The following is an 18868-nucleotide window of genomic DNA, read 5'->3' as shown; positions in this document are numbered from 1 at the left end:
TGGAGACTGCAAGGACACTGAGAATCCATGTGCAGTCCCAGTGGATGCTGCTGTCTCAACACTATCTGATCTTGTGCACATGGGGTGGGGGACAAATACACAGTAAGCAGCTGTGTATTACTGTGGGAGGTAGCAAATGAAATATTCGTCAACTTCAGTTCCGTATAGCTCTGTAACCTACCACCCCCAGAAATACGAACATTGTTTCCTATTTATAAAAAAGTTAGGGATATTTTTAATACATTCTATTCCTTTCCCCATACAAAGAAATTTAACATATTATGTTGTTTCTACAGTCTCCATTTCTTCTAGTTCTGCTGCCTCTCTTTGGTGTTTGTCTTTCAAAAAAATAACTTTCCTCCAACCCCAAAACCAAATGTATGGCTGGAGGTAGTGTCTTCTGGAAGTTATGAAAACTACTGCTTCAGTTGCTCACAGCAAAAAAAAAAATCACTAAGCTATAATGTGTACAACATGCTATTTCCACAGAAACTATGTACATGCATTCCTACCTCCAAACCAATTCTAAGTATATAGGACTAAATTTGACCATGAACTCTCACATTACCAGGTAAGACTCCTAATCTATTTGTCTCCTTCCCTTGCCTTCTGGCTCAATTCTCCTTTACCTGATCTACTCTAGTATTTCCCAGCTATGCACAAGTCTCTTCCAGGTCAATCAAATATTATTCGTATCTACACCACCCTTCATGTAGAGTGTCCTCTTCCCTCAGAAAAAAAATAAAGAAAATAATACAACTAGACATAAGACTACAAAAGGAAGACAAAAGATGATTACTTTGCAGGGGAAAGCGAACAAAGAGATCTGAAAAATAAGACACTTGCAAAATTGAATCAGCAATTAGGAGACACCTAACAGGAAAAGGATACATGCACCATAATTTTGAAACAAAGTATCTTAGGAAGGTTGCAATAAAGGTTATTTTATTTTGATAAATACAGTGTGATTAAAGTATAAATAAAGTTGTTAGAAGAAGCAGGTTTAGATGCATACGTATTATTATTAATACAAATATTACTAGTATGATGCCTCTCAGCAAACTGAAGTACAGCAGAAACCAGGCCAAACTTCAACACACAGCGACAAGAAACAGAACAAAATATGCTGCCTAAATATTGCATAAAACAGAAAAAATACTTAAGAAAATAAGCTAACATTATTTGCAAATATATAGCTCAGCATATCACTTGCCATTTGGTGGTCCTGTTGGCTGGTATGGTGGATAGGACGCTGAAATGGTAGGCCGGGAAAAGACGGGAGGTTCCTCTCCGAATACCACAATCATAACTTGAATCAATTCTAACAAGTCTGACTGGGGCTATAAATTAAACAGATCAAAAGCTGTTGATACTTTTAAATAAAGAGAGAGCTCAGTTAGCTATTAATGACTCACTACACCTCAGCTACCACAGATCAGCTGAACATTTTTTCCTATTTATTTGCCCAATCTGGTAGATTCTAATTCCGCTAGCTTTTGTTATTAGCACAATGTTCTAGAATAAAATAGTAACATGTGGGTGGGATAATGCTGATGAAGGAAACTCTGAACAATATGTGGCTTTACATTAATTTGAATGTTACAATAATCAGAGTGTTAAAACTTTTGTGGTATATCATATAATTTTTAAAAGGCAAAGCAGTTTTTAGCCAAGAAAGCTAAACGTAAGTAGTCAGGCACTCCAAAACCAAGCAACAGACAGTTTTGCTCAGAAGAAAATGACCTGCAGGCCACTAGTGCCTGGGGCATAAGCTACCCCACAGCATTGCTTGCACCAACTAGTTCCAGTTATATTTTGAATTCTATAACCTCTACCTTTTTCTTGCATGACGTGAATTTCTACATACATCGCTTAATTGCTGTTAACATAAAGCAAGACAAAAGTTGCTACTGGAGTAATGGCTTCTTATACTGAGTAACTTGATTAGCAAGGCAATTATATTCTCATTTGAGGCTCAAACTTCAAATCCAATTACATGTAAAATCTGAAAGTATGAATAGCTGAAATCATATCTAACTCCTGAAAGCATGTATAGCTTTGCTGTGATGACATCGTAAAAGACACTATTTAGTTGTTAGAGCACAGTGAAAAAAGTTTCATTATCTTCTCCAATAAGAGAGATGAGGATTTCTTAGGATGATATCTCTGATTGGACCAACTCCTCAGTTAGGACAGAGTTAGACTAGGTCTTGAATGCAAGATATTTTTCAGCAGGTCTGGATGACCTATTCTATCATGGCTACATCAGCACTCTTACACTTCCCTAGTGAGTACAGGATACCAAATAGGAGAGATGATGCTTATGAAATAACAGAAGTGTGAGCACAGATGTTCAGAACTCCTAGGTTTTGACTTCACTCTTACAAAGAAAGCCGAAATCTTCAGCCTCTGTTATTGCTCTTAAATTCAAAACGACAGACAGTTTGAAAGTACTTAACAATCTAGGTCAATAGAACAGAGTAGGGGGAAGAAGAGAGTAGAACTAGATGGCCTCTTGGGGTCCCCTCCAGCCCTATATTTCTACAACTCTCTCCTTTTCAACAGACTTTGTTTTGAAACATTTGGACTGTTTCACATTTGATCATCAAAGATACATTTTACTTATAGCACCATAATTCTGCCCTGCGGACATCCCTAAAAATTTATTTTCTTCAAATAAATACTCCCCTCGCTAAAGATCAACATCCTATGTATTTTCTATCAGAAAAAGAAACCAAAAAATAGGATTCCCCTTTTGAATCCACAAATGCTGTATTGCTTCATCAGCCAAAAGAGTTGGTCACTGCTAAGTGGGCAACAGAAAAAAATTAAAAGTTCAGTATATCCCTTTAAGATCGTCATGGGGTGAGGTCCCTAGACACGGCCAAGATGACCCTATGACTGTACCAACTTCACCCTGCAGGCGCCTTCTAGTCTTGCCTGCCACACTTTGTTGGTTAAGATAGTAGATAGGGAGGCTGCCCTCAAGTTGCTACAGTCACTGTCCTGATGGACCCCACTAAACCCTGAGGGATTTTAGACCCTTTGCTGGGTCCCATTTTAAGCAGGTGCCTCATGAGACACCCCAAGCCTTATGGGCTAGATGCATGGCACTAAAACTGCCCCTTTACTACACCCCATGCCTTGCAGATGGTATTTAGATGTTGTCTCTAGAGATGAGACCTCAGTTTAGTTCAACCTCTTGTTGTCACCGGACTCTTAGCCTCAGTAACCATGCCCTCTGACACTAGGGTTTCCTTACCCACTGTTGCTGCGCCCTCTGGTGCTGGGGCTCTGCATGGTAGTGTGCTCCAATGAGGCCTCCTCCTCCCCAGTAGCCTCAGCTCCGTCCACCAAATTAAACAACAACAAAAATGAGCCCCTGGGCTATAACCTAACAATAATAACACCAATGACACTAAAGGCCACACTCTGCCCCTTTAAGAGTTTCTCCCTCAGCAATGTGTGCCTCCTAGCCCCAGGCACTTGAGGAGCTCCTAGAGCAGGGGTAGGCAACCCCTGGCACAGGTGCCAGAGCATGGTGTGCAGAAGTATTTTGCCTGGCATATGCACCTTGGCAGAAGGCAGGGAAGGAGCTGGGGCTGCACTGCCACAACAAGGATTGAGCCCTTTGCAGCTCCCCCACCATCTGCCCCAGCACTCCAACATCTTACAAGCTGAGATTGCAGGTGTTTTCAGCACTGTGTCCAAAAACATTGCTGACACCTGTCCTAGAGCCTGTTAGTCTCACCACCAGCCGGACAGGCAGTCAAGCATCTCCAAGGAGCTTTTAGGTCTGAACCCCTTCCCCTGTGACTGCTGCCAGAGAACTGACCACCTCCAGCCACCGCCCTGGGGCTTATATGTGCCCAGGGCCCCGTCTTCTTCCAGTTAGCTAACCAGGTTTCAGGGGCAGGCTAATTCCCTCATTTGCCTGCTGCCTGGGCACCCTGTAGCTGTAGGGGTTCTGTCTGGCCCCTAAGGCCCTCTCTCGAGGCAGTTTCTGCCCCTAAAGGAGCAGGCATACCTTAGATAGTAAAAACGACATCGATTCACACAGCACTCCTTGGTGAAAAAAGGCATGGCTGTTTTACTTCTAAGAGGCAAAAGAACATTCATTTCCTGTTAAGAAAACCGATATCACATTCTGAAGTAACTCAGGACTAGTTGGTCTGAAGAAATTACTTTGACTTACATGTTTCCATTCATGTAGATAAGGAAGGTATATCTTTCCATTTGCATCAACATGCTTTCCAGTTTTAATTGTCATTGAACTAGTGGGTTTAACAAAACAGATTGGAGGATTGAAAGGGTATGTGTCCAGCAGCCACAGGCATATTGGGATATTGTATGTGTTACCTATAGAAGAATTACAAAAAAATTATTTATTCTTCATCTTCAGCCCTCATGCTGACTTCAGATTTTCAAAAGACTACTAAAATTAGTCAGAAATAAATCAATTAAGTATCTTAACACCATCTAATTAATGCATGCAACATTTGAATCATACTGCAATGTGAGGACAAAATTAAACTGAAGTCTACCAAATATATAGTTAGTGAGAAGCCTCTGCTTTTCCTGGAAGAGCTATGATTCTCACATCCCTTAAGCCTTACTTTAGGAATAAAATTAACCTACAAGAAGGTATTTTTATAGCTACTGTCTACCACAATGTGGGATGCCGAGTCCTTATTTCAGAACTATTCTTAGCCTTTATCGTATGTTGTTTGCAACCCTCTTTTACCTGGCTGCCAAGCTTGAAAAGTAAAAGCCAGTTTAAAAAAAAAGTTGTCAAGTAGTGATCCTTCAACTGGTGAGCAGTGGAAGTCCCACATAACTCACAAAGGCACATGCAGAGATCGATCAGCCTCCCAATAGTCTTACGGTGCCAGGCAGCAGCATGTTGAAACATCATGTTGTCCACTATATGCTACCTACCAAAAGGAGAAGCAATTAAGCTGCCTTAGAACAGTCCTGCTGAGAAACAGGACCAATTACCTTGGGGAAAAAATGCTGCCTAAATGCACCTATACAGATTCTGTTCCAAAGCTAGCTTGTATGTCCCTATAGCACACCTGACAAGGAGACTGCAAGGGAGGCCAGCTGCACACCTACAGGCTGTGGAGGGGCTGGAGGTGAACTAGGGTAACAAAAAGTTTGAGAACTGGTGGTAACAGCAACAAAGTGGTGAAGTAAAATGTTACATCCCCCTATCTGGGGCTCTACCCCTAGAATAGCTAAGACAAACAGCTCATACACTACACTAGAAGACTATTCTACAGCAAACAACAACAAAGCTATTTTAAAATACTAATTATTAGGGCTGTCAATTCATCGCAGTTATGCAATTAAGGCAAAACAAATTAATGCATTAAGTTTTTTTAATTGTGCTAAATCACACACATCATTTTGACCAGGGGAGTGGATCAGCCAGAACCCATGTGCACAACCCCAACCCTGGCCCATCCCTTGCCTGCTCCAGATGCACCTGCCCACACTGAGCAGCAATGGCTGGGCAGAAGATGCTACTCACCACAGGGGAAAAGCCCCCCTCCCTCCCCACCCCACCGCTGCCAGGGCCTTCTTGCTGCAGCCACCCAGAGCCCATGTCCCTGGGCTACCCTATTAAGAGAGAGTTCCTCTCTGCTGCTGTCACTGCCACCTCCAGGCCACTCACCAGGGCAGTGCTGGCAGTGCAGAGGAGCTGCAGGGCAGCTGGGGCACAGGCTCTGGGTGGCTACAGCAAGAAGGGCTCCAGGCTGTTTGGTGCAGGGTGAAAGTGGGGTCCCGACTACTGTTTCATTGCACAATTAAAATTGCAATAAATTGCGACTATTTTTTCTTAAATCTTGCAATTAATTGTGATTAATTTTTTTAATTGTTTGTCACCCCTACTAACTATGAAACAATGAGGTGTTTCAAAGGTCCCCAGCAGATGTTATATTTGTCATGCATTATACGAGAGTATTGCGCAACAAATCCTAATATGCCAACTGGCTGCATGTTAAAATTATTGTGGGATATTTCCATAACTCTGAGAAGATGTGTTCAACAACCAACTCCTTTGGAGCCAGTCTGCCATTTTTAATTCAGGGAGAAACTGATTTAGTGTCTGGCACGCTATTATTTGTCACATAATTCTCAGACAGAATACACAACAAATGTAACATCTGCCACAGGCCAAAGAAAACAGTGATTATTGCCTTCTAAACTAGTGGTGCCCAAACTTGTTGGCCCATGGGCCAGATGAGCAGTGCTAGGTCTGTAGGCCTGCTGGATCCAGCCTGTGGGCCCAATGCAGCCATGTGGTGCTGGCCATTCTGAGGCCTAATGCAGCTCCTCCCCAGCTGGGCCATTTCTAGGTGGCTGCACTGGGCTCCAGCTTGATCCCACCATGCAGGAATTGGGTCAGATCCCTGCACGTGCGAACAACGAGGCCAGGTCCAATCCAGCCATGTGGGACTTGGAAATGTGGTGGCGGGAGAGTGGTGACAGCATTAACTGCCACTAGACCCACACTGCTGAGTTTCTGGACCTCTGGGGAGAGCCACGGACCAGATTACATGGCCAGGTTGAGTACCCGTAGGTCTTCTGAAATATTTGCAAACAAAGCAAAGATGCAATGCCAGAGTTTCACTTTCCCATTTCGGTAGGCAGGGGTGATGCAACGGGCTGAATAAGCAAAAGGTCCACCCTTACAGATCTTTAAATCAGTTGATGATAGGTGGAGAGCTGCATGAAAAAAACCCACTCATCTCTACACCCCTAAATGATGCTTACCTCTATAAGGCACAGGAATGGTTCCAGAGAGGCTCATCAACTCCCGAGATGACCCATCATTAAAAACTAAATGGGAAAGAAGACCATTAGAGAACTTTGCTGTGTTATCTTGTGTTCCAGTTACATAACTCTATTTCAGACCGTGTACTTGGAAAGATAGTTATGCTGCTATTAGAAAGTCCTTCCTTTTACATTACTATTATACACATATTGATTGGCAAATACTTTTTCACAGTTAAGTAATGTGTTTTGAGAGACAGAGAAGATATGTTACACTATCCAACAATTCCTTTATCAATATAAAACTGCACCTGCACACAAGGTCCTAGGTGTAAGATGATACGACTATGCAACTGTGGACAGACATCTAAGGCTAAAAAACAGGCATAGAGTTTACCCTGGGTCTGACTGTCCTGGGCAGCCCTTTCACACATGCATCTTGAATGGCAATTAACTAGAATTAATTAATTTCCTGTTGTCCCAGGGAAAGTGTTATTTGGTACTTCACAGGTATTTATGGGACAATGGGCTTGTAAATCTGTAGGATCCCACAATAAAAGGTTTTCTCCCAATGTCTGTTTTAGCCTAACCTGTTGTTTAAAATATAATTCTCTACTTCATATAGTTGTAAAGATGGAATATGTACATGTACTCAACATAAAAACCAACAGGGCATTTCAAATTTATGGCCAGTATACACTTATTTTTATACCCAGCAAGATAGTCATCTTATTGATATACTAAAGTACTATGTCATTCATGAATTGCTGCCACAATTTAAGCTTAACCCACAACCTGAGTAGACACCCTAACTACAAATGAATCTTCTACTGATTTGTCCTGCCCAGCTTTCCAACTTTTACACTGAGGAAGACTATTTTTCAGCTTAGCAGACCTCATTGCCAAGATGTGTCTTCATCATAAGCCTAGATTTTCCTTTTTCTTATTTTTCATTTAATCACTTCTAGCAATACATCAGTGTAGCTCACCATGCAAATACTACTTTTAGGTGCTAATGACTTACAAAGATCTGCAGGCTTTGCCTTTAATTACAGTATAATATGCATTTTGTTAATATTTCCTAGAAAATTAATCTTTTCGGGCCCCCCAAATGTTTTCTTACTTCTCTTAACTCTATCAAATGTGAATTACCCTTCTGGAAATGTTTTCCTTAAAACTGATTACAATTAACTTTATGGATGCAGTCTCATCTGGGGCAGTCTAGAAAGGAATAGCTACCTCCATCCTGCAGGACCCTTTTCTTTAAATGCATAGTTCAAAAACTGCACTGACATTTTATGCATCCTATGGCAATGCAGAATCACTTCTGATTGCTAGACAATATTCTGCTCTTGGTCCCTTTTTCATTTTTATCCAGTCTTTGCTCAAGTGGTTCCTCACTTAAAATCTTCAACAAACATATTAACTAAGCACAAACTTTAACTCAAACCCTAAAAATACCTCTAGACATGTCTTGCACATAATACACTGAAATGTGCTGATACCTTTTAAAAATGACTAGTGGCAGTTAAACACTGTTTGACTAGTCAATTAAAATTAAATTTCTATATGCACATTACAAGAACTCTCAAACAGCCTTGCTATACTCCAGAATAATTGATTTTTTTTAGCCCTAAAAGAGTGTAGTGCAGATTCACTGTTAACAAGATCACTCTTTTGACTAATTTATTGTTCTTTATAAATAAATATGAGAAAATATTTACTATAGTTCAGCTCAATTTGTGATCTTCTAATAGCTTCCAAAGTAAGAGTTACTACTGAATAGTATACCACATAAGTCTCATATACCAGGCTGAAACAAAATTGCTATAAGAAAGGTCATGAGCAGGGATCCTGAATTTCTCTGTTTAAAAATCACAAATTCTCTGATAAACCCCATTTGATTTTGGGGGTTTTATTTATCATGGAAAAATCAGAGCTCCCCCTGCCCCCTTTGCTCACCAGGATACAGGTCCAGGCCCCTCTCTACCCACCCACAGCCTCCCTGGCCTGGCTGGTGCCTTGCGCTCCCCACCCACAGCCTCCCTATCCCCCCAGGCCTGCCAGAGAGGTTCCCCAGCTACCAGAGTTATAGGGCCAGGGACCCAGGTCTGCAGCCCCCTGCCCACAAGCTGCCAGGTGGCAGGTCCACCCTTACAAATCTTTAAGACTTCCTGCAGGCAGGAGGTGGCAGCTGCTGTGGTGGAGTAGAGCTCAGCTCCCCGTCCCCACAGGCAGCACAGCTGGAGCAGAGCCCTTGGGTGCAGGGGACAGGAGTTCCCTGCCCAGTTGCCTTCTCCTTGGGGCCTCCTGGGCCCAGTGGGCGGGACCTAGCACAGTAGGGCAGAGCGGGGCCAGACGGGGAAGCTCATTGCAGGGACCAGGAGCTCCACACCACCATGGCAAGGTGCCCCCTGCTTGCTGCTGCCAGGCAGGCAGGGGTGTTTTGGCAGGGCAGTACAGGGCTTGCAGCAGCAATATGTTTCCCTGTTCAGCTGCACTCTGCCCTGCCACACCAGGTCCCATCTGCTGGGCTGTAGAGGCAACCCAAAGCAAAACCTCAGGGTTGGGGGGGAAGGGGAGGAGAGGCAGCTGAGCGGGAAGCCTGAGACCACAGCCTACCCCCGTCCCCACCCTGTGCACACATCTGGTGTATGTGCCTTCTCTGCACCCCTCCAGCCCTACCCCACTCCCCTGGACAAGCAGCCTGCAGCTCTGCCATGCTCTCCACTGGGGCCTTGTGGCTACACACTCCAGCCCCGGGCCCCAAACTCCAAACACCACCCGGGCTGAGCAGCAGCCCCAGCTCTACCCAACTTCCTTCATCCCTATGGGGGCTTCAATCCCTGCCACCATCCCCACCACACTGACCTGGGGGAGCTGCTCTCCAGGCTTCCAGAGTCATGTGCTCCTGCTCCCCCCAGCCCCTTGCAGGCTGGAACTCTGCCAGCCTAAAGAAAGCTCTTTGCAAAAATGGAAAATCTGTGTGTTTCTCTGTTAAAATGGAAAATCCGCGTTTTTCTTGGTTAAAAGCAAACATCCTCGTTTCCCATTTTTTAATGAGAAATAGAAAACCTGGATCCCTGTTCATGAATCATCCATACTCAAGAGTGGGTGAATTCCTACATAAATTCCTTTTTGAATACATCTTCTCTACTGACACTTTTTCCAAAAGTACTTCTGTCACAGGACTTTAAAGAACAGATCTTTAAATTTTGTTTCAGTCCTTAGTTTTTCTGTGACAACTGAATGCTGAACAGTCAAAAATTATTTTATTATGAGACATTAGCCAATTGAATTTTAGAACTATCAAACTTTAAAGATAAGATAAACAACATACAAATGCACTATATAGCTAAATCAGCAACAACAAATTAAATATTCTTAACCACAAACTCACCATATGCATCCATTACCGGTTTGAGGTCTTTGTACTGGGTAATAACACCGACGGTTTCTTGCACTGTTAGGTCTCTGTACTTGTACTGAAAAAGAAAAATATTAAATTTCTTTAAGATCAACAACCCTAAGGCTTTGCTTTGGGTTGCCTTGTTTTTCTTGTGGAAAGCCAAGCATGTAAGATTTTATATTTACAAGGCTCTATACAAATGATATAACTTGGGGCTCATCTGTGTTTTTTCTGATGAACTCCACATACAAACATTTATTTTTGCAACAACAGTGCACAACCACCCTTTGGTTTAGTCTACTTTCTAAAATTAACAAAGTGCTCTTGTTCCAGCATAAGTGTACACACATTGAAAGATTCAGCAACAGCAATTGTAATGCAGATTAAGAGGGTATGAATGAAAGCACATTTCAAGTAGACACAGATCCAAAACAGTCTGAATATCAGCACAGTTAATCTTCAATTAAAGATACCATCTTTCTAGCTTGTAAAAATAGTTAAAGTAATTTTAAGAATAAAGTTAAGGACTAGTTGTGAATTGCAACAGCAAAACAGTAGGATCAACCCTATCATATTGGAAACAATAAAAATGGAATCCAATTTGTTTTACTACATGTAATAACCATGAATTTAAAATGTTTTCAGCACTTATTCCCATAAATCCATTCTGTTTCTACTAAAAAAAGACAAGAATAAGAGGGGAAAAAAGTGAAAGATCCTCAAAAGCTAGAAATCATACTGATGCTAGCGAAATCTTTGTTTACAGAAGTATCTCTGAGCCAGCATAACGATTTCTTAAAACTTGCCTTATATAAAACTGCAAATCAATTGTAACCTGTAATACAGGGGCACCCAACCTGCAGCACATCTGCCACAAATGACATAGGGAGCCTCTATATAGGGCATATGGCAAACAAGGGAGGAAACAGGGAGCCCAGCAGCAGATCAGGAAGGAAACAGAAAACAGAAGAGCAGATCAGGCAAGAAAGGGGGATTGAAGTGGCACTCAGGGAGGATTTAAGGCTAATTTGCAGCCCACCTACCAAAAAAGGTTGGTCTCTCACTGCAGTAAAGTATGTCAGTGCAGTTTACGTGTGACACATGGCTAAAAAGTGCATTTACTGAGTCAAAAGTAACCACACTCACAATTACTACTGGGATAGGACCTGCTCCCAGCTATAATAATATGTGCATATACTGAAGCTCAATAGCAGAAGATATAGTGCTGTGAGGGTCACCTGGTACATCCTACTTTCTCGCCCCCTTGAACTTGGGAAAAGAGAGCAAGATGTGCAATGAGGGCTGGAGTACATGGATCCAGGACTCCTACATACATACAAATCTTACCAGAAACCACTTGATACTTTAGCTGAAGCATTCAGATAGTGTTTGGAGCATCTCAGAGGGAGGCAAGACAGACACAGGGAGAGCTCACCTCCAGTGTACGCACCCTGTTGCTATTCCCAAGGTGCTGCCTTCAAGAACAACAAAAATCAAGCCCTATCTGAAGTAGTGAGTAGTATAAGAAAGCAAGAAGCACCAAACCAAACAATAGCAGCAGTAATGCAAATCTCAAGGCTCATTTGTGTACCCACTAATATAGCAGCAATAAGAAGTTGTTTTTACAGATGTGCTCTGACATCAATCTACCATGCAATTTAATGGTACACAAATTCTGACCTAGTTGTTTGACCATAAAACAGCTGTTCATGAGCAGCAGGGGGTTGGCTGGGCATGTAGTGCAGTCTCACTCTATTTACCATCTATTCACTTGCATTAAAAGCCAGCTAAAAAAATATTCCCTCTCTAACATTTTTCCATGTAAGTAACAACAGTTCATTGTGCTCTGTTTTAGTACACAGGCTCAGGATAGAAAAAAGTCCAGACAATGACTTGGATTATACACTTATCCAAACAATGTAAGATATACCCAGCCCTGTCAACGCTGGAGCATTAGCAGCCCTGAAACAGACTAGCTCCCCTCATTTTCAAGGCCCTAAACAACAAAATAACTATTAGAGCTCTGAAAAATGAGGAAAAAAGCTGGTAATTTTCATGGCTACTATTTACTCTGGCTACATATACCCTCAGCCAGCACACAAAGCTTCATCTCTACAGGGGCAGTTAAGGCATTAAGAATCTAACCCTACCAAGGGTCCACATCCTAGTGTACATTTAACTAACATGTGAATAGTCAGATTTGTTGCAATATAAGCAACATACTGGACTGGCATTGTGTTACACAGTTAAATAAAGTATGCATTTATCCAGTACCTATACAAGTGAAACATTCTGTAATTTCTACAAGGATTACCACCTCCCTCTCTTCGATGCCAAGGTAGCTTTGCAACAATAGAAGCAGGGGGAAGAGATCACAACTATGAAAAAGAAAGACAAACCATGTCCAAATGCTTCAGAGCACCCAGTGAATAATACTTAGCAGGTTTAAATTAATTCAAATGCTATCAGCTTATGTTACCAAATGTAAAAGGATGCTTTTGCTCTCACAACTATTCACTTGAGTAACAAAACTCAAGGACTGCTTGTTCCTATTTCCTTATAATCTGTAAAGGAATTAAAACAATGGCAAGTCCAAATCATATTTTGTGAGAATAGGTAGGACCTCCCACTCTCTCTCCACCCCGATACAGCCTTACCCATGGAGAAAGCGCAACTTTGGATTTCTCCCCTCCCCGCCCTCCGAAGTCAAGGAAAACTTGACAGCTGATGAAGCAAGACTGAATACACTATGTCCTTCTTTCAGTCTGAGTTCACTAGCATGCAACAATAAAATCAAATGCCTTCAAGCTTATCCTATTAATATGAGAAGTAAACCATCCTAAAATAATCCAAGACTCCTGTTTTCTGCAGCAGCACAAGTATGCTCAGTTAAACTTGTACATAAGCAATAAGAGAGAGCTTTTGCTGAAAGAAGTCCAGAACAAGAACAAAGATCAAGAGCTAGTTCCACATGTTTACATGTGACCCATTCGTATCATTTCCTCTCTGCAGCACATTTCATTTAATGAAATAAGTACAATAAAGCTTGCCTCCTGAACAGTGGCATTACAAGCCTCGCATATGTAGATCGCTTTAGGAACTTTACTTGAAAGATTTTCCAACTGTACAGTATAGCAACCAATCAAGTGCACGTCAATTTTTCTATAAAGAAGAAAGTGTTTTTATAGTGACTCTGTAATACCTTAAGTAAGGACATGTTACCTACAGGAATGGTGCATTTAAAAGTCTGAAGAGAGTCTCCTTGAATGCTACTGTAATTCATTTCAGCAATCACTCCAGTACACATGATCAGAGTAAAATGTTAACCCAGGTACTTGATTTTAAGATTTTTAGGAGAAACTGCACACAGTCTGCACACACTCACCCAGCACACACACACACCTGGCAAGCACACCTGGCTCACCTGGCAAGCACACATAAGTGAGCGCTTAAAATTATTTTGTGTTTTCTTTAATGTTAAAAAGGACTGTTGCAGACACTGTTTTTTTGTGATGGCTTTGTACCAAACTAGAATGGAGATGATGAATTTGACTATAGTTATTGCTATGATCTGGTCTAGGACTGCAACAGATGATCCTCTCATATGCTTTCTAGGAGTAAGCAGATTACAACTATTGAAGAAAGAGTAGATTTTGCATATAAGAGGTTATGTTAGGAACAGTCTGATCCGCACAAAACAGAGCATAGATGTTATCATCACATTGTTTTATATTACAATGTGGAATTTTACATTAGAAATGAGACGTCTCTAAAACTATGTAGTATAATTGCGCCTTATTACCCTTTTCGTTCATATTTGCATTTGAACAAACATTTTGATCTAATATTTATTTATACTTTGCTACTATTTGTTACATATTTATGAAAAAGACTCACTGCCTGAGAAAATAAGCATCTACTAAAATTATTATCTACATTTATTAACCTGGACTAATACTTAAAAATTATAAAAACTTTTTTCAGTCTGGAACCTCAAAATAGACTAGACATCAGACTCCTATTTGACATATCAAGAAACAAACACAGAGAGAGGGGAAGCAATTTGCCCCAAGTCAGGCAGTAAGTCAGATACAGAAAGCAAATATTTATCCAAAGGGGGAAATAAACCTTAATAGTCACTCAAACTATTCATAAACACTATTGTTATACATAGTTATAATTCTTCACTTGGTATGAGGATGAGTCTTGCAGATATTTGGAAGATGTTCAACATGTATAATTAATAATTATATAGCTACTATAAATATGTCTCTTTGAAAGTGAGCTTAAAGTAAAAATAAAATATTAAAACAATTACTTTCTCTTGCTAATAGGTGAACAGCCATTTTCACTGAATTCATCTCCTGTGAAACAGGATGAAGTGATTTGCGTGTGATCTGATCAACACTTCCAATCTTTACTTCTAACGTCCACAATGATGAACAGAAACTAGTGCTGCACCTTTTGCTGTTCAGGTTTTCCTTCTTGCAAGAAATTTAAATGATAAACAGATCACTTCCTTTGGATTTTTAAAGGACTACATGATATCTAATTTCATTAACACACTCAGAACATAAGAAATACCTACTGCAGTGGTGCTCAACCTTGTTAGACTTGAGGCACACCTCAGAAAATGTCAACTTAGTTTTCATTTGTTTTTTGACTAATAATTCTTTTGTTACAAGGAACTGAGAAACATCATAAAGGGTCAGACTGTTTTTAACATTATGGATTTGTATTTGTTATCTCTGGTTTTATCTTGTGAATGATATTTGCACACCTAATAGTACTAACAGGGTTTGGCACCTCACGGCACCCTTGAAAGGATTTAAGTGTACACAAGGTTAAGAATCATAGGCCTACTGAGTCAGACTATAGGTACATCTACCTCAACATTCTGTCATTCACCGTGGCAGAGACCAGATGCCAAGGGAAATATTATTTACAGATCTGTCCCATGCCCCTCCCCACTACAACTTCCAGGTTGCACCCCTAGCATATTTAATGCCACTGATTGTAGATGCTCATTTACCTAGGGATCTACTTACACTGCAGTGAGACTAAATAATTTGCATGGATTGGTCATAGCATGAAGAGCACATTTCATGGATATTTCCTGGATGTGATCAGTTGGCCCCACCCCTCAGCGCTATTGGTAGAGGCCCTGGCAGGGAGTGCCATCTTATCTGCTGTCTGCCCTTTGTGTTGTCCTGCCCCATGGCACTAATTGGTGGAGAGGCCCTGGAGGTGGGGAAGAAAGGATCAAGGGGCAGCCACCATCTTGTCTACTGCCCCACCAGCTAGTGCCTTCTCCCCCTGGGGTGAGTAGCAAGGCTGGGGCTAGGCAGCATTGACTGCCGGCTACCACTGGGGAGGCCAGCATTTCATTTTTAAGTGTTTTATTTAAAGTTGATTTTGCAGACAATCCTGGATTGTGTGGTTTCCGCAAAATCATGAATTGAGTAGACCCCTATGTATACCTAAGACATAAATGGCAATGATAAATTCCTGGCCTGATCTCTCTGAAAAGTAAACAAGTCATGCATAGCATACACCAAACATGAACTGTCTTGTAATAATAAAAGGGTTTTTCAACTTTCTAATAATGGCAGTGCCTAAGTTGCACAGAAGACTGGCTCTGCTAAACTTTGACACTGGGCCTCAACTTCTGGAGCAGGATCAAGAACTTTATCTTGCAGACTCTTAAGACTTCAGACCACAAGATGCAATGCCATCCTAACTAGTCTGGGTACAACTACAAGTACCATTGGATTAGCAAAGCACTCACCCAAGAACAGTGACCACAGAGCTTGACCCAGGCTTACTCACGTATCCCTGCCAAGCAGCACACTATGCCACATACACATATTCTTAAACAGGTCTTCTTTAAAGCTAACTGAAGGACCCAATCAATTCCCTGCATGACTGGCAATACTAGTATGCACAGTACAATTAACCTGCGAAAACAAATCTCAAAGTTTGAGTTTTTGTCTGTCAGGTCAATTGACAACAAGTAATAAATGGTCACCAGGAAAGATATTATTACGTCTTCCTAAAAATCCATGACAGTAGCTACTCTAAGACAGGGGAGTCAACCTCACCCAGCCTTGGGTTAGCTAGCTCAGTGCCTGATTTTAAAACAGGGTTTCTTAAAGTATGAGGGGAGAAAGGAAGACCTGCCTTTACCCCGTGTCTGCAATTACCGGACGTGGGAAGAAACGGGTCCCTGCTGAGGACCTTTAGTCACTAGGGCCATGTCCAGACGAGCACAGCCATGTATAACACCATACACACTATCCATTAAGGTGTTTCTCACACTGCTACCTTGCAGCATGAGGGTTTTTACTGACCCCAGGATCTGCTGCGTGGGAAAAAAAAGTAAGGCAGTGCATGTGGCTGCACTGTGCACCACCCAAAGCCAGAGCCTGGCCTGTCAGAGTCATGCTGCCGGCCAGGCTCTCAGCTGCAGGAGCACTGTGGCTGCAGCTTCCCCAGCCCCCAGGTAAGGTTGCTAGGGCCAGCACAGTTGCTGGCCCCAGCCTTCCCTACCCCACTTGGGGTAACCCACCATGTGCGGCGGGCATATGGCACAGGCACCCCCTGGGGACCAGCACAGCAGTGTGACGCTGCTTCTTGTCCCTGGGAAACCAAATGCCTGTGCTTGTCTGGATGTGGCCTTGTAGTCAGTAATAGACTCCTAGACTAAAAAACAGAAGACCGGTTTGATTCATATTTGAGCCAGATGTCAGAACTTTTCTTCAAAGCGAGCCCCTTGGACCTTACAGAGGGGACAATAAACCCACTATCTCCCTAAGTACCTTTGGCTAAAAACAGATACTCAATTTGATTTGATACGGGCTAGCCTGAGATATAACCTGCATCAAAACAAATGAGACACTGTTTATACCAGAAGATTGAAATGGCAATTAAGCTGTGACCATTCAGAAGCAAAGTATTAACTTGCATACTTCCCAGGCATTTCGTGTGGGACAACAGGCTCCTCTCTAAGTTCTTGGGTTTGCTGCAAAACAAAGCTCAAACTGGAATGCATCTGGTTGCCTGTTTCTAGCCGTAAGTCTACATTTGCTGCATGGTGGTCACTCCAAGCTGAATCCAGCCAGTTGGGGGGAGGTGGGGGCAGGTGGCTTCATCTGAATCCAGCCTGTTCTTAGCTCACTAGGCCGGGGCATATTTTCCTGTCCCTTCTCTGTTCACATCTCCAGGCAATGTTTCCCTGGGCAGTACCCACTGGCTCCTTGGACTCACTCGAACACCAGTAAGCACTCCCCAGCACACTGTCCTCAGCGTCCCTACTTGGGAGTGAGGTCATGGGTTCAAAACAAGTGCACCATCTGGGTTTCCTGCAGCAGTCCCCCAAAGCCAGCAGATATACCCAATGGCCCCCCCATCCATGGGCACTAACTCTGTGTTAGGTTTATGCTCAGACAAACCTGTTTAGAGCCTGGGAGGTCTCCAAATTCACAACCCAATCTGTCCTTCCCCCCCCCCTGTACACCACCACCCCAGAGCAACACGAGAAAGGGGGCCGGCCCTGCTGAGCCCCCCGGCTCCCAGAACGGCTGCTCCGCGCCCCCCGAACGCTGGGCTGGCGGTTTCAGCGCGCGCTGCCCCCACCCCGCCTGGTTGCTACGGCAAAGCCCCGCGCCGGGCGCGGAGGCCGGCGGCGCTCCGTACCTTGCCGAGCATCTTCTTCAGCTGGCTCTCGGACAGCGCCATGGCAGCCCCGCCACTAGCGCGCCCGCGCGGAGAAACCCGCGGCCTAGCTCAAGCACTTGATCTTCCGTCCGCCCCCGCCTGGCCCCCCCACCGACACCGGAAGCTGGCGGCGCTTCCCGCGGCCTCACTTCCGCCGCGCCTGCGCGTCACCTCATCACGTGATGCCGGGCGCGGGAGAGGGGCTCCCACCGCCCAGTCCGTGGGGTGGATGGTCACGTGCCTCTGCGGCCAATGAGCGAGGTGCTGCTCTAATTAGTAGCCCCGCCCCGTGTGGCCTCAGGGGAGGGGGGAGAGCGATTGGACGCTGTGGAGCTGGGCCGCGGGCCTTAGTCTTCCCAGCTGTAAAATGGGGGCAATGAGCCCCGCCTCCCTGGAGAAAGGGCCAATGAGTTTTAGGGGGCAGCTCAGGCAGAGAGACAGCAGGGTTTCAGCTGTTAGCATCTTACTGCTGCTACCTGCTTTTTTAAAACATGGCCCCAGGTGCAGGGCCTTTGGTCTTGGCTGCAGGAGTACTGCATAGGAGAGGAATACACCCTCCCCCTAGTACCCCATTACATCTTCCTACCTCTGAAAATAAGGCCAGCTTGTGGTCTTCAAAATGGCCCTATTACACAGCACTGCCAAATAGGCAGAGCAGCCTCTGCTCCTATGTTTCCCTCTACTCTGCCCTGAGGAGGAGGAGGAGGAGGGAGCGGGGTGGGGGGGCCCCACATCTGGAGTGCTCTATCCAGTTTGCTCCCCCCCACTACATAAAGGATGTGGACAAGTTGGACAGAATCTAGCAGAGGGCAAGAAAAAAGGCACATGGGTTGCAAGGCAAGGCTGAGGGAATTGGCCTTATTTAGGCTGTAGATGAGAAGACTGAGTGGTTAACAGCCACCTTCAACTATCTGAAGAGGGTGTCCAAAGAGGATGGAGCTAAACCAGGGCTCAGCAACCCAC

At 43.4% G+C, this 18868-nt stretch overlaps 1 protein-coding gene across 2 annotated transcripts in view; it reads right to left on the bottom strand.

The window, feature by feature from the left end:
* TSG101 (tumor susceptibility 101) overlaps window positions 1-18055 on the bottom strand; it is a 70369-nt gene extending 52314 nt beyond the window's left edge. Inside the window, exons 1-5 of one of the 2 annotated variants that reach the window (XM_090032548.1) lie at window positions 17885-18055; window positions 10181-10265; window positions 6781-6846; window positions 4196-4359; window positions 1214-1340 (exon numbers count right to left, since the gene is read on the bottom strand). In XM_090032548.1, the coding sequence (XP_089888674.1) occupies window positions 1214-1340; window positions 4196-4359; window positions 6781-6846; window positions 10181-10265; window positions 17885-17926 (484 nt within the window). In that variant the 5' untranslated portion in view covers window positions 17927-18055. The remainder of the gene's footprint in view (window positions 1-1213; window positions 1341-4195; window positions 4360-6780; window positions 6847-10180; window positions 10266-17884) is intronic. The other variant, XM_090032547.1, reaches the window with a different exon arrangement.
* Window positions 18056-18868: the final 813 nt, after the last annotated feature.

The sequence above is a fragment of the Crocodylus siamensis genome, chromosome 2 (genome assembly GCF_052110815.1).
Source record: "Crocodylus siamensis isolate JL-2025a chromosome 2, ASM5211081v1, whole genome shotgun sequence".
Classification (NCBI taxonomy): Eukaryota; Metazoa; Chordata; order Crocodylia; family Crocodylidae; genus Crocodylus; species Crocodylus siamensis.
This window is presented reverse-complemented; position numbering and strand designations above follow the sequence as displayed.